The 16535-nt window shown below is 40.3% G+C and overlaps 1 protein-coding gene across 3 annotated transcripts in view; it reads left to right on the forward strand.

Annotated features, from left to right (window-relative positions):
* ralgps2 (Ral GEF with PH domain and SH3 binding motif 2) overlaps positions 1 to 16089 on the forward strand; it is an 80123-nt gene extending 64034 nt beyond the window's left edge. For 2 of the 3 annotated variants that reach the window (XM_030131992.1, XM_030131991.1), the window contains exons 10-21: positions 2960 to 3097; positions 4539 to 4629; positions 4710 to 4777; positions 4880 to 5018; positions 6044 to 6195; positions 6300 to 6354; positions 6948 to 7025; positions 7875 to 7980; positions 8614 to 8706; positions 9990 to 10095; positions 12112 to 12203; positions 12291 to 16089. In XM_030131992.1, coding sequence (XP_029987852.1) covers positions 2960 to 3097; positions 4539 to 4629; positions 4710 to 4777; positions 4880 to 5018; positions 6044 to 6195; positions 6300 to 6354; positions 6948 to 7025; positions 7875 to 7980; positions 8614 to 8706; positions 9990 to 10095; positions 12112 to 12203; positions 12291 to 12320 — 1148 coding nt within the window. In that variant the 3' untranslated portion in view covers positions 12321 to 16089. The remainder of the gene's footprint in view (positions 1 to 2959; positions 3098 to 4538; positions 4630 to 4709; positions 4778 to 4879; positions 5019 to 6043; positions 6196 to 6299; positions 6355 to 6947; positions 7026 to 7874; positions 7981 to 8613; positions 8707 to 9989; positions 10096 to 12111; positions 12204 to 12290) is intronic. The other variant, XM_030131993.1, reaches the window with a different exon arrangement.
* Positions 16090 to 16535: the final 446 nt, after the last annotated feature.

Below are 16535 nucleotides of genomic sequence, written 5' to 3' on the forward strand. Positions count from 1 at the left end.
AAAGAGTAAACAGTTGTGATTATATTTACAGAAACGTGTTGACTTTTGTGAGTTACTTTAAGTGATATTTTACAAAAGATAAATACAGCTGTGAGTAGTTTACAGTACTGCTATTAAGGTAATTTGTTTCTGAACCAAACCATCTTTAAAAAAAAGTCTCTCCTCTCTTTCTGTTTTACTAACTCAGCAAACTGTGCTGCAAGATGCTCTTTACGTGGTGAAATAATGTGTCATGCTGTTGTTTTGAGTTGTGACGTTTAACCAGTGTACTGTCACACAACACTTGAATGTCATCCCTCTGGAAATGGAACTGTTTTCATCAATCAATCAAGTTTTATTTATATAGCTCCACATCATAATAAAGTTATTTCATGACGCTTTACATTTAAACCTGGCTTAAAGTTATACCTACCGATGTGGCATTTCTCACAGCACTTAGTAAAAGTTTGAACATGACAACCCGCCTCCCTTCAAAGCCCCACCCCCTTCCCTCTGCCTGAGCACTGAGGCTCCTCCTCCTCTCTCCTCCTCTCATGTGATGCACGATGATGCACGACGGAGGAGGAAGCACAGGTGGAGGTCCGGTCCGTTTTGGCGTGTCCGCGGACCCCTCCCTCAGTATCAGATGCATCATCCACCTGCCGTGGGCCCGCGCTCCTGTTCCATCAGTAGACCTGGTCTGTGCAGTACTGGGTCAGTGTCTCACTGCAGTGCCCAGGGGATGGGCGTGCGCACTGTTGAACGCGCGGCCTCCGCGAATTTTCCGTGGACATTGAGGTTTCATAGTCCATACAATTATCATCCTACATCATCTTACATGTGTGACACCATGTACATGTACCTGTATGAGTCCCACCGTCATAAAGCTGAGCTTTATGCAGACCTGTTCAGTCCAGCACAGCTGACTTCCGGACTTTTATCTTCCATCTTTCACTAATCAGACTCCCGTTTGTGCCCCTCGGTTGTTGTTTCTGTTCATAAATCAGTTTTTTTCCCTTCCACATGTGCATGTCAGTTCTATCCAAACACATCCTAGACAGGAGACTGTGGTCAGTGACAGGAGAAGCAGCACCAGTGAAGTGTCAGATTCAGAGGTACACATATCGGATGTGAGACAGCGATAATAGATCGGATGCTGGATGGCTGTAATGGATGATTGACAGGAGGCTCAGTCAGTTTCGGCCAATTATTTTATTCGGACCGACTAAAATGATTGGGTCAGACTTTTATCAGAAATATATGAGAATTAAACATTTTGAGTTTCAATACCTGGCGGATTTCTTTTACATTTTAGTTGACACACACTTATTAGGAGCATTTTAAGATGACAAAAGAAAGTGTAAAAATGCCACATCATACGGTATAGCTTTAAACCAGACTCTTGAGGCCAATTCACAGACACCAGCAGAATCCTCCAGCAAACACTTGGTGACAGTGGTGAGGGAAAAACTTCCGTTAACAGGCAGAAACCTGGAGCAGACCCCGACTCTTGGAGGATGGTCGTAAAATTTAGAACAATTGGATGTTACCCTGCATAGCCAATATTGTACATTTCCATATATAGTCATTTTTCATGTCTTCTCTGTAACATAGTTGTGAATACATTGATATTTTTATTATTCTGACCAGCCCTATGAGCGACCACAAGTTTCTCTGGATGCATCTTTCTGTGGCTGTTCCAGTCTGTATAGATTTGTGCATGACTAACTGCTGTTATCCCTGACATACTCACAGAGGAACAGCTATAGCAGTTGAGCTTTGAGATCCTTCTCTTCCTCTTCATCTCCACATCTCTCACTTTCCGCCTTACAGCTGTGACTCCAAAAGCTTGTAAACTGCTCTCAGCCTTTCTCTCTTGATTCTAATCAGATGGTGTTGTGTTTGTGTGTATGGCATCTTGAGGAAGAAGAGATTTTGGCCTTTTATCTGCTGGATCTGGTCCTGCAACGCTGTTGTCATAGCTTGTTTTTACATCTGTGTTTAGCCTCTGAATCCACGGTTGTAAATGTGTGTGTGTGTGTGTGTGTGTGTGTGTGTGGGTGTGTGTGTGTGTGTGTGTGTGTGTGTGTGATGTGAACACATCTGGGAATGAAGCACAGGTTTCCAAGAATGAGGGGGGAGTGGCGTTGCGTGGGTTATGGGTGTCATGTAGTCTACTGTGTGATAACTTTTCCTACATCTGCACTCAATCTTGGTGCTGGCGTGTGAAATGATCATCGAGCAAGAGAATGAGGTGGAAAGAGGAGTGTAGAAGGGGAGGTACACCATCAGGTCACGTTTGAAGCTCGTTAATCCCTCTTTTCAGAACGGTGGGAAGCTGCTCCCGGGTTTGTCTCTTAACGTTAATATTTATGTAATGAGAGACTAAGGATCTCAGCCGTGGTCCAAGTCTGCCAAAAGAGAGATGAGACTTGAGACATAGTGAAGGAAGACGGGGGGGGTGGAGGTGTCCTTGAGGTAAAAAGGCTGAAATGATCAGGCGCAAGGCACTCATTTAGATCCACAGGGAGGAGATTTAGCCCAAAAAAATCTGTTTGAATTTGAGCAAAATATATGCAAATAGGACAGCGCAGGATTTTAATGCTTGTCTACTTTGGCCTGTGTGATACGAAACAAGCAGTCTGTAATTACCAGCGAGTCTTCACAGTCAGAAACCCACAGCTGTTTAACACTTGCATCATGCCTTCAAGGAAATCTGGCCCTTTTACTATGTCCGAGTCCTGACTGTGCCTACATGTTTGCTTTGTAATTAGCGGACCTCTCAGTGTTTGGTCAGAAAAAATAAAACCTTGTGTTCCCCACTAGTGTTTAGGTCACACCTTTGGCAAATACGGTACACTCTCTCCTGATTTGACTCGATCTGGGGAGCGTGACTGACTGAAGGATGAGTAGAGAGTCTGTCTATCCTACTTTGAACTTACACTTGCATTTTTTTCCTATCTGCTGCTCTTCTTTTTAGGGATGTACCTGTCTGATCTGACATACATAGACTCCGCTTACCCCTCCACTGGCAGCATACTGGAGAACGAACAGAGATCAAACCTGATGAACAATCTTCTCAGAATCATATCAGACTTGCAGAGATCCTGTACTTATGGTGAGTTTACATGCACACACTGGTTTTAATAAACACACCACACCATATTTGCTGTTTCTGCTGGTCTTTAGAGTCTAAAATCTCATTATTTCAAAAGAAATTAGAATTTTGGCAGGTCTTTCTGGTTGGACTTTGAAGCAAACATTAATTTAAAGTTGCATTAATCCCTTTTCTGCTTCTAATTGTGTTTTATGGAGGCATTTGAATTGATCCCTCTGTAACAAAATAGAATCAACATGGAAACCAGAACACTAGTAAAAACTGCATCCCATATACATGGAGGGAAAATAAAGTTATATCTAGAGTAAATATGTTAAAATTGTTTCTATGAAAGTTACTCTGTTCTGATGTGGGTAAGTGCAAGGGAAGTCAGAAATGAATGTGAATGCATTCATTTACTGTGAATGTAATTTGGGGATGCTGGTTTTCTTTTATATCTGTCTTCCTGTATGGATGTGGAATATGTCTGAGATTGCGTTCATGACTTTCTTACAAGTGTTAAATTCAACTTGTGGGAAGCTCTTGTATTAGCAAGCAAATCTTTTTGGATATCCTCTATTTCTCCAAGTAAAATTATCAATTGACGATGTTGAAACAAAATACAAGATAGGTTTTTTACCAAGCCAGTGCTCTTCTGTATCTGACCTACACACCACCAAAAGGAAGAGTTTAAAGTCACTCAGCAGTAGAAGTATCACTTTTTTTGTTAAATTCATATGCATGATCCCGACATACTGTAATTGATGGTTATTCATACTCTTGATGCCCCCACTTGCCCATATGTAGGGGTATAAATAATATTTACCAGGAATTCTGTCTGAGATTTTGTCTAACTGATTTCTCGAAGACTATTCCCCCAATTATTTTCAAATTTGACAGTTTAATGACTAAATTTCAATTTTTTGAATTTTTTTCTTTTTTCCTCCAACCAATTTTTTGAAAAACTATTCACCCAATTTGGCAGACAAAGTGCGATCAGATTAAAAGTTAAGACTTCTGCAGAATAATGTTTGTCGTGGTTTGACTGAACTGCCCAAAAAGGACAGAAATTTTTAGTTTAATCTAGTTCCCAATTATCTTTAACTCAAAATTCTAAATTAATCCCTGGGTAGGCAGGATATCAGTGAGTAGGAGGGGCCAATGTTGTATTTGTAAGTTGTGCTTATTTATTTATTTAAATATATTTTTAAGGATTTTTGTTGATAATATAAAATACAAGTACAGACAGGACACAGTAGACATGGTCCAAACATGGATCAAAACAAGACAACAAAATAACTACAAAGATTGCCAGTTCATTAAAGTTTTCAGTAAGTAAAGATTTCAGTAGGTGTCAGAGCTGTCCATGAGGTGAAGACTACAAGTGGACAGTCAGTGTCCAAAGGAAGGTCCTAAAGTCTTATTTTTTCACTTGCTCTGTGTCCTTTTTATCCTTTCCCAGACATCCCAGTGTTGCCTCATATACAGAAGTATCTCAACTCAGTCAGGTATATCGAGGAGCTGCAGAAGTTTGTGGAGGATGACAATTACAAGTAAGGCAAAAGTTAAAGAATCCCTGTGGATTCAGTCAATACTTGGATAAACTCCAGCCAATTTAATGTTGTTGTTTTAGGTTGTCACAGAAGATTGAACCAGGCACCAGCACACCACGAGCAAATGCCTCCAAAGAGGATCTCGCCGGTGAGTGGCAGTCTGGATGTTAAGAAGGTGTTGAATATAGAACTACAGCAGCATTAACCTATGTCTCATCTCTTTATCTCTTCCTCCCACCTGTATCGACAGGCCAGGAAGCGTCGGCATCTCCTCTCTGTGGCCGTAAATGTGTGGTTGCAGCTGAAGGAACCAAAGTTCCAGCAACACCTCCATCTCCCAGGAACCTGCTGCCCTATGGACACAGGAAGTGTCACAGCCTTGGCTACAAGTCAGTCTGGGTTTGGTTTTATAGTAATAAAGCATAGACATGTTTTCATTAGTGAGTGTTACAGAAAAGTATTTCAGGGTGTCTGCATGTTCTTCAAAAGTTAAAAATGTTTAATGATTTTGTTTTTTATTAATATTAGGTGTTAGTCATTAAATTGTCTTAAATATTAATTTGGCAGGTTTTAATGGCCACAAACTTTGATCTGATTAATTTTGTCTGACTTTTAACTGCTTTTTGTCAATTCATTCTTTGTGAAAGTGCTCTTCTCTATTACTGCACAACTGTTGTGTGTAAAGTTCAGTCTGAGGACACTTTATTCTCCTATTTATTTATTTATATTTTCTTGTTATTGCCACTTGTTCTCTCATGCAGCGTGGTGAAAAACTAATTCTGAAATGTGTGCAAAAAATATCTTAAAAATCTATAAGGTATAATACATGTAAGTGTTTTGATATCTGTAGACGCCCTGTATTTATCACATTAACCTTCCATGGTCTATGTTCACACCGGCGTGATCAGACCACCGGATGATTTCAAAGCTCCACAACAAAAAAACTACATTGCCTGGACAGTTATTTCAATATACTCAAAAGTGCAGATTGGAAACTCTCTTCCTATTTTTGTTTGATGTTGATAGACCATATAAAACTAGAGATATGATAGTTTTAATTTGATAGTACAAAAATATTACATTTTACATATTCATATTTGCAATTTATGTTTACTCAAAGTTCTTGAATGGTTCATTGAACATGTTTGTGGTTTTAAGTGGAATAAATGATGTAGTTTTTCTATATGGATTTGATGATTTTTTTATATTTTGGGAACCAGTATGTTATAAAAGTAGGTTTAAGAATAATTATTAGATCTTATAGGTGAAATTATGATGGAAAAAAATATGCCAAACATGGATATGATTAACATTTTTTAATGTGGGATATAAAGACAAAATCAGAAGTTTTTAAAGACAGCCAAAATCTTCAACCCCCTGTTTTTCTCTCTCTTTGGTCCATATATCTACATAGTTTTATCCATAAGATGAACACGGTAGAGTTCAAAAGTGCTACGTTCCCCAATGCCGGTTCTCGCCACCTGTTAGATGATAGTGTGATGGAGAGCCACAGTCCAACCAGGGGACAAGCAGAGAGCTCAACACTGTCCAGTGGCATTTCACTTGGTAAGACGCAGACATACAACATCAATCCTGACATGGTGCTCTGTTCTTAGTTTTCCAAAGACATGCCATAGATTTGTTTTTGCATGATTTTTGTTTGTTCACAGGGAGCAGTGAAGGTTCGGAGCTCAGTGAAGAGGTGTCCTGGCCAGCTTTTGAGAGGTTAGCCCAAAACTTGACATTGTCCATCTGTGTTTTCTCATCACATCTACATGCAAAGAATCATATAATACCATCCTTCCTGATCCCATTGTATATTTGAAAAGCTTTAGCTTCAAGGCACAGCTGTGCAAAACAATCTGCCATTAAAACTGACACGTACACCATGTCCAGCCTTGCTTGTTGCCTTGCAGCCAAGGCCGTCATGCCCTCATCTCTCTACTGCTGCTCTCAGCTTTTACTGAATTTATAAAAATGCTTCTGCTTCTCAGGCAGCCTGAAATGAATTAAGCGCTTACCATTTTCCCCTAACCAGTAGTCCACCTGTGCCAGCAACTCTTCAGCAAGTCCTAGAAGTAAAACCCAAAGAATCCTCTAAATCTCTTTTCAAAACACCATTCCTTTACTCTGCTGAATAACATTGTCAACTAATTAGTCAATAACCCCACTAACCATGTAGAAGATGACCGCTCCTCCATCCAGCCCTAATCCATGCAACTTGAAGGGAAGAAAACGATGAAAAACCAACACCCATACAGCCCTAACAGTGTTCCGTGCCCCCCCTATTCTATCCTATCTTATCCTATTCTGAACAGGACTCGGTTCTATCACTCTCTGGGCCCAGTGACCCGTGTGGCCCGCATCCCCTACAGAGGAGTCCTGAGGCCCAGCAGGTATACACACTCCAAGCCGAACAAACCTGACCTGAACCGAACCCTTTCTCATCCTCACTTCACGGCTCTCAGTCCCCGCCGAGGGTTGCCGCGTGCTGGTGCTTAGAGAGCGTGTGTGCGTGTACTGCTGGGATAATCTGTGTGTGTGTGTCAGTGGGTGAAATCACAGTATCAGGTGAAGGGTAAAGTGTGTTGTGGTTTAGGCTGATAATCACCTTTTGCCACATATTATCAGCCTATAATCTGCCTTTTGCTTTCCTGAATTCCTTGCATGTTTGCATCACACACACACACACACACACACGCATACACATATAAACATTGAATTTATATTCTACTTAGTCTTCTTATGATAAATTTCCAAGACACTTCACAGCTTGGAGCTAAAAAATTAGTTTCCACAGTCACAGCTCCATGTGTTACAACTTTATTCCTAAGGTAGAGGAACAGAACTCTTCAGGATTATTACAGCCAATTCTCATGGATGTTGCATATTAGACGTCCCTTGCGGTTAGAGTTGGGTCTCTCTCCTGCCTTTCTTTCCACCAGGCTTTTTAGGCTCCTGCACTGGGCTTCCTGCTCTGATCCTCCAGACAGACACAATCTGCACGCCATCTTGTCCATCACTGCTCTCCGTTCTGCAGCTAATAGTGCAAATGATCTGTCAGATTTTCGAATCGAAGCAGAAAAAGATGAAAATATAGAAATGCTCTCGTTCGCAGAGCATAGTTTAGGCGGCCTTGCAGGTTGTGTCTGCCTTTACTAATGCTCTTCTGAGATGTGTGTATTTTACGGTGTGTATATTTGTGCATACATCGTGTAATGCTTGTCTTTGTCCTCCTGTTGCAGCTCAGCTGAGTCAGAAGAGTTAGCGGTTCACTTGTATCCTGGAGCAGTCACAGTCCAGGGTGTACTGAGAAGAAAGACTGTGCTCAAGGAGGGCAAGAAACCAACTGTGAGACTCACACACACATATCCCACATATACATATGAACACAACTGCACATGTGGTGTCCGTACATATCCTCTGTGCAGATGGGAAATAAAGGCTCGTAGGCTGCAGATAGAGCCTCAGAGACTCTTTATACAGAACATCTCTTTGTTTCTTATAGTCTGTGTAATGTCTTTCCTCTCAGGCAATGTTCACTTTTTTTCTCCCATGCCTCTTAAACCTCTTTTACATTTGCTCTGAGATGATCATATTCTGTTATTGCTGGAAACAATTTTGGAGATCTTTATTCAGTTAAGATAACTTCAAACTGTCAGAGGTAATGTGGGTGATTTACAAGCCTGTTTGATGGAGTAACAATATCTAAATATTTTCCCAATCTGGCCATTTTTTCAGATATATAGATTCAAAGCCTTTTGCATTCTTTGTCCTCATTATTGCTTGTTCATTGCCAAACCAAATATGAACAAAATGAACAAAACCTTTCCACCTCTCTTCTTGTCTGTTTACTTTTTAATCTTTATTCATTTTATTTGTCTCAGTTGAGGATCATTCGGTAACCATTAGAATCTTATCAAAAAATAATCTCTCACTGGTTTATGTGTAATGTGTGATTGGGTTTCACTTCTGGGCCTCTAGGTGGCGTCTTGGACCAAATACTGGGTTGCTCTATGCGGAACTCAGCTCTACTACTACCCTGCCAAGTCCCTGAAGGCCACCGAAAGAAAACATGTAAGTCACACTTACTTCCACTGGTCTACACCCCCACTATACCCACTCACTCCTTCCATACCTGTTTCACACAAACACGAATGGCACAGTTATGGCAGCCATTATAGAAATTATAGTGGGTGTGATGTTTATCATTGAGACCTTTACATTTATTACCTCCACCAAGGAGGTTATGTTTTTGCCAGGGTTTGTTTGTTTGTTTGTTTGTCTGTTTGTTTGTTTGTTTGTTTGTTTGTTTGTCTGTCCGTTAGTGTGCAACATAACTCAAAAAGTTATGGACAGATTTGGATGAAATTTTCAGGGTTTGTTGGAAATGGGATAAGGAAGAAATTATTAAATTTTGGTGGTGATCGGGGGTGGGGGGCCCACGGGGGGGGGCCACTGATCAGCCTTGGCGGAGGTCTGCGCTCTCCGAGTGCTTCTAGTTGTTAACTGCAGTTTAAGACATAAATGTACCACATAACCCTGAGACTAACCTGGTTTTCAATGGAGACAGAACCTGACATCTGATAGCAATTTCTTCCGCATTCTTAGCAGGTTTAATTACAAAATGATCACAGGTTGAAACGCCTTTGTGAATTTGTTTGTAGTGTGTGTGTGTGTGTGTGTGTGTGTGTGTGTGTGTGTGTTTTAAAGTATGTTTACACTAGGGGAATTGGAAAGATAACCAAAATGCTGATGAGATCAGTCTGTTCAAGCTACAGGATATGAAATCAAACATTTTCTTATAATTAGAGGATAATTTAAAAACAAATGGAGTGCGCTGACTGTGTATCTGTCTCTGAGTGTTTTTGCATGGGACTACTTACACAGCATGGATTTGAAGGGTCCATTTGCAGAAACATTTACAGGAGCTCAGAGCACAAAATAGGAAGAGAAAGGATGGAGGAATGAAACAGTAGGGACAATGGATATGGGAAAGATAGTAAATGCAAGATGTAATGCGTGTGTGTTCATGTGCATGCGTCTCAGTCTGTGAGAGGAGGGGGCTGGAGGGGGTCTGGCACAGCGGGGGGACACACAGATGGTAGCACTCATTGAATAATGAGACCAATGACATCACTGCAGTCCTGTGTGTCACTCACGAGCTAATGAGAACCGTGTGGTGCGCTCATGCAGGCTTATAGGCGAGACCGAAAGATTACACACACACACAACACACACGCACACATCTTGTGTTAACATTCCTTCCTCTTTGGTTTCAGCTTGAGATGAAGTAGAATTTAGATTCCTTCAAGTCCATGTGAGACAGAAACTGACTATTTCTACTGTGCTCTGCCCAGTTCAAGTCGACGTCCAGTAAGAGTGTGTGTGTGGTGGGGCTAATGGCTATGATGGCAGACGATCCTGAGCATCCAGATGTGTTCTTGCTGACAGACTCCGAGCACGGTGAGGCTGACCTGCAAACACACAAACACACTCTGCCCTTATCGTATGAAACAGAAATGACCAACTTAATGGAAGGGCCGTTACTTTGGAAACAGATGGAATAAAAAGTAAAACTAGGATTAAAATTCACGGGGAAAGAACTGTTTAAAAGAGAAGTATTAAAAAACATGGAAATGGATAAATGCAATAAATATTGTAACACGAAATGAAATTAAACCAAGTTGCAGGTAAAATTAACTTTGTTTTTCCTATCAGTGGACCCCGCACACACACAAACGAGCTTATTTAATCTAAGTGTGTGTTTCCTCAAAAAGTTTTACAAGGTGCACATCTTTATTTAAGCTTCTTTAGTGTGTGAAAATTTTTTTCTGCGAGTAAATTGGCAGAATGCGGACTATTTAAAGTTTAATTTTTAATTTAGCTCCAGGTGCTAATTACCGAGCTCTGTTGGGGGTCAGCAGTTTGCCAAGGATGAAACAGCTTTGCACATTAAACCATGATATTGCAAATCATGTCATGCATTCTTTCATTCCACCTTTTACAGCTTCTACAAATGAAAGCCTCGTTCATAATACCTAAAAAAACCTAAACTATGTAGCCGACACGAAATAAAATCTAAACAAAACCTAATCTAATTCTTCAAAATATAAATACAGATACAAATGTAAAATTCAACTAAAACCAAAAAACAAATACTAATGAGATAAAATGGAAATAAAAAGTAATTACCAGTTTCGAAATAATAATTAACTGACATTTACATTTTACCTATCCAGTTGAACAGTCTCCCTAACAACATTTATATGCACGTAATTTTCAATTAGCAAGTTTTTCCCCTTATTCTGACAATGATAAAACTCTTTAAAACTTAATAAGCTGTTTACATGATTAATGAAGATGAAAATTCCACCAACATTCCTGTTTACACACAGTGGTGCTTACTCCAATATAGTAATTGTGTTTTTTCTTTGAGTTTTCCATATTTAGCAGACCGTCTACTATACATTTTCTCATATGATATCCTCTTTCATAAACTTGAACAGTATGTGTGTTTCTCCTTCCAAAGAAGACATTTGGAGTTATCTGTGGAGCATCCATCTCTACCAGAGAGGATCTTTGTCTTTATTCCAGCTGAGCGAAAACAGGGGCTGTGTGTTGCAACCTGCCATAAATCACACAAACTAGATTAAGATTCTAAATGTGCTTTATACATGTCTGAAGAATCCCCATAAAACCAGAATAATGCTGGCATGTCCCACATGTCTGAATCAGAAAAGGTTTAATTCAGAATAACCAAATAAAATATTATATTTACATGACATCTGCCTGTTTCCAAATATTGTTAGAATGATAGTGGAATTTTTATGTGCATAGAATAGAATAGAATAGAATAGAATAGAATGAGATAAGCTTTTTTGTCATTGCAAAATACCATTGTATAGTGCAAGAAAATCTGGTTTTACGTTCTGTAAGGTGCTCAAGTAAAATACACACGTCAATTTTGAACAGTCAAGAATAAAAATATAAGAATAAAAACAGTCAAACCAAAAAAAATGGTGCACACACAAAAGTGAGTCCAGTGTCAACTGTGCAGAATAGACAGTCATGACTATAATGTTGTCTTCTTACTTGTTAACTACTCACTTAAATTCAACACACTTTATTTGTCCCCGAGGGGCAAATTACAAAGAGCATGAAAGTAGCTTTAAAAGGTAACACTCGTCATAAACTTAAACACACACAGTCTTTTTTAAGTTTGTGACAAGTGTTGCCTTTCAAACCATATGTATGCGAGTTCATGCTGTTATATCTGGCATTCTTCATGTTTACACCTCAGTCCTTTATGTGCACACGTAGCTCACTGTGTCCTGAACCTTTCCACTGTGGTTGTGTGTTTTTTTTTTTTTTTTCTTGGGCTAGCCAAAGGCAAGACTTGAGCCATCTTTCCAGAGTCTAGAGAAAGCAGGTGGAAATGAAAGAGTTGGCATCTCACTCTGTTTTGTCTCCGTTGCCTAGGAAACACCTACAAGTACCAGGCAGGGAACAGAATGAACGCTTTGCTTTGGTTCAAGCATTTGAGCGCTGCCTGTCAGAGCAACAGGCAACAGGTACAGAGCCGCATTAACACCCACACACACACGCTCAGACACACAGGGTTGAATGTTACACTTTACACGTCACGCTCTCGTTCCCAGGTGCCAGCCAATCTGATGTCATTTGAGTGACTGGTGCTGAAGGAGAAGAACAGCAAAGGAGAGACGAGGAAGAGTATTGACTCAGTAGTGGGAGCTTTCACTGCCATGAGCCCTGACCGCCAATTGTCCGATTCAAGCCCTGGCCTCACTGCAGCCTCACCTGTCACCACTGCCTTAACCAGAGTACCCTGTGTGTGCTTGTACGCGTGTGTGAAAGAAAAACAAATGCGACTGTGAGGATAAAGTGACTGTTGTGGCTGTACTGACTACTGAACAAGGACCTGCAACCACTGCTTTGTCTCCAATTTGCTCTTAGTGTCTTTTGTTTTCGCTGTTCAGCACTTCAGTAGAGCCATTTGACCTCTCGTCTTCTCTCTCCCAGACTGTCCGTGGATGGACATAAATAACTTTTTTTTCTTTTTAGGAGGTCAACTATTTTTACGTGTGTACCCACCATGCTCAAATGCAGGATTTTTCTCTGCTTTTTAGTCGTACAGACGTACAAAATTAATTCAATGCCAACAACGTGCACACTCAAACTGGACTAACCCCTCTGGACTTTGGAGGGTTTAATAACTTTTTTTATACTTAATTTGCGACTCAGTTCACACTCTAATCACAGACTTTGTGTCATCATTCACTTGAGTTTTTGGGAGCCACGGGATTCTTTACGTAACCACACACTTGCACTCTCACACACAGGCTATTTGATTGCATTGTTGTAAACATAAGGGCTCTGATTTGCAATCGATTCCAGCAGAAACTATCCCCACACATCCTGAATGTGTCTAGTTTTTATTACAGAACCTAATCCCCTTTTTGTCATATATTCGCTAAGTGGTCTGTACGTATGTGTGTGTCTTTATAAAACTGAGGAGGGGACGGGGAACGAAGGCCTAAACATTTGCTTACATGACAGGAGTCTTGTCTGTTTTCCACATAGGTACGATTATCCCAGAAATCTAAGCTAAGACATGATCACAGTTTATTGTTACTCCTTTTTACACCTTCGTACTTTTGTGTTCCTCAAACGTTCTCCAGTGTTGTCTGCTCTCAGTTGGCTGCCATCAGCTTACAAAAGTAACACTCGGTTCGCCACATTGACAAACACGAAAACACTAAAGACTTGAAACTGTGAAAGAGCCCAATGAGAGCGAGCGAAGAGAACTCCGGACATGATTTTATCTCCTTTTTGTTGCTTAATGTGGTTAGAGATAGACTTTTCAAAGCTACCTGGAGCCATACAGAGCCTGTTTTAATCTTGTTTATATTTTGTGTTGTTAGTTTTTTGTTTCCTATTTTGGGAGGGATGGTGCAGTTCACAGTATTACAGTGTGGTAGATGATTGCACGTCAATATAATTTTGTCTGTTACTTGTAAATGTTACATTTTTGTTTCATGTTACTTTTTCCCCTCCCTTTTTTTTGGAGCAGTTGAGTGTTTTATGTACTTTTAGATATTATTTTTTCCCCTTATTCTGTTGTATTGTAGGACTGAGCTCACCTATAGACCCTAACTAATTTACATCTGGTTTAGAGCAAAAGCACCTTAATTATAACTGGTGCCAAGTGATGCCACTGTCATGGTTTTATTCTTCAAGTTGACGAAATGTTAGAAAGGGCACAGCCGGCAGAATAAGGTGTAAGCATGATTTACAGTTTCCACTGAGTTTCAGAGTACACCAGATAATGGTGTTTTGTTTTTGTTGGGAGCAAATTCTATCAAAATGAACAAAGCTGATCAGGACAGCATTAGTTATGACAATAATGGGGCACTTTTTACCTCTAACAGTAAACAAATTCTAACCTTTTTAAAAGACCTGTTTACATTGAATGTTTACACAATCTTTTACCCAACATTACAATCCTTCAACATGTACTTCATCTACCTGATTTGAAACAGATATCCTACCTGTCACTGGGATCTGTGAAGCTTAGAGGAGTTTCTAGACTGTTGATAAATAGTGATGGGATTGAGAGGTTAACATATCTGTACTCTGAGCAACAGATTCCCCACTAATGTGCTGCACTGCACCTCTGTTTGCATCCACAGACACAGTCAGTCCTCTTTTAAGTTAATATTAATTTTCCAAAGGGAAGACTGTGTGGGCCTTTACACCACTCATGCATAAACACGATCCTCTACACAGTAAACAGCTATTCAAATTTAACAAGGGATGGCAAGATAAAGATCACAAACTGAGACTCGGTTTCATGACCATTAGATTCTCCTTTTGTATATAATTGTGGAGTAGTGGACGATCCTGTGGATGAATGAATGAGAAAGCCAAAGACTGGCACAATGCGGTTGTTAAAGTATGTGTATGCATTTGGGTGCCTGTGCATACTCCTATTTTTTTAAACATTGTAATTCAAGTCAGATCCCTGACTGGCAATCCCTCGAGGCTGCCGTCACTGCTGAGCAGTGGGGTAACCGCCTACCTAATCATCGGTGTGACTGACCGCCAGCTCGTGCTAGGACTCCACGCTGGCCGGATGCTGAAGTGGAAACAAGGAAGGACTTGAGAGGCAGATAAAAAGTGAAAGCTGCACTCGTCCGTGTCGGTGAAAGTGGGCCCTGGGAGAGCTTTGTGTGCATAATGGAGCAGATGTTGCATGAAGTGGAAAAAAATGAAGTGAAGCACATTTTGTGAATGAAATGGGTGAGACAGAAAGGGGTTAAAATATTGTTTAATTGTGTGTATGTACAGATGTTGGATGGAATCTTCTGTGACATATTTAGACAAGTGTACTGTAACCAGCTATCAGTGACAACACGAGATGTCAGGAAAAAAGGTGAAGCAAACGCACAGTCACCAATAAATTTCTCATATTCCAGAACCTGAGAAGAGTTGATGGAAGTAGCCAAGACGTAAACAAACCCTTCTCCACATTTCCCTCTCAGTTTATTTACTTAGAAAAAAAAAACAACAGATGACAAGAGATGTAACTTGGGCATCTTGTAAGCTTTATTTGAAGTTATTTGAGGGTAAAGGTCTTCTTTCTCTGCAGAATGACCCATGTGTCAAGCGCTTTTTATGAGGTTTTCCTCATTACAAGCAGAGTTTACATCATTTTCTGTTTTATCTGTTTATTTTGTACAGCGTACGGTCAAAATAATGGAAACTTTTTAAACTTGGGAATGTTTTGTGGTTTTAACCGGATTTCAAGGACAATGAAAATCTGTGCAAACATAATGACCCAGTGATTGTCAGAAGCCTCGAGTTCTATGACAATGGAAAATTCACAGTGGCAACCTTTCATTGGGGATCATTATTGGTTATTGCAGGGAAACTTGATGCCATGGTTTTGTCTGAGTTCAATCAGAGTGTGTGTTGTTTCCTGTATATTGACCATACTGTCTACAAATGCACAATTTACCCTGTATTAACTGCTTTGAACCTGCCGTCTGAAATCTTTTTAACGGTCATGAAAAAATGTTCAGCAGTTGAGATGAGAGGGGGGATTTCAGTGTGGTTATGCAATGTGTTTGTCGACTGATTTGGTGAAAACATGAGACCAGTGTGAGTCTGTGCCTCCTGTGCGCCGCCCTATCTGCACTGGACAGGCATCAGTCACTGTTTACCAAGGACATCAACAACCTTTAAGTCATTGCGGGCGACGAGGGTGATGCATATGACCTTTAACCTTCACCCTCTACCTTGCTGTGTATGTGTGTGTCTGTCTCTGCCTACCCATGTCATGACTGTGGCCAGCGCTGTGACCTCTACTGCTGAGTGATGCGCTGCCAGGTGTGAAGACTGAGAACCAATAAACACTCTGCCTTTTTTTACTCCACACATTTGATTCATGCTCATTGTTTAAGTGTTTCCTGTTTGTCATTTGCAGTATGAGGAATGAGTTTGCATGCCAATGAGTAATCATGTTTTGCATCTTTAATTACATAGTTAAGTACCACTGACACTTCCAGTTCTTTTGTTAGTTTCTGCAGAGAAATAGGGATGACTTTGAAAGCTGATTCTGCATACACTATCCAGCTTCATTACATAAATATGTCAGTCAGCCTTAACAGTCTGACCACCGACAGACAAAGTGGTATTAATGTTAATTATCTCATTACAATTTGACCTGTCAGTGGGTGGGTCCCCAAGTTGAGTTAGAAACAGAAAAATGGATAAGAGTAGGGATATGAGCAACATTAACAAGGGAGAAATTCTGAAGGTCAGATCACTGGGTCAGATCTTGTTCATTCCCAGTGTAGGAGTGTAGGGTTGGTACTTCCCAA

This window comes from Sphaeramia orbicularis, chromosome 4, assembly GCF_902148855.1.
Source record: "Sphaeramia orbicularis chromosome 4, fSphaOr1.1, whole genome shotgun sequence".
In the NCBI taxonomy this organism is placed as follows: Eukaryota; Metazoa; Chordata; class Actinopteri; order Kurtiformes; family Apogonidae; genus Sphaeramia; species Sphaeramia orbicularis.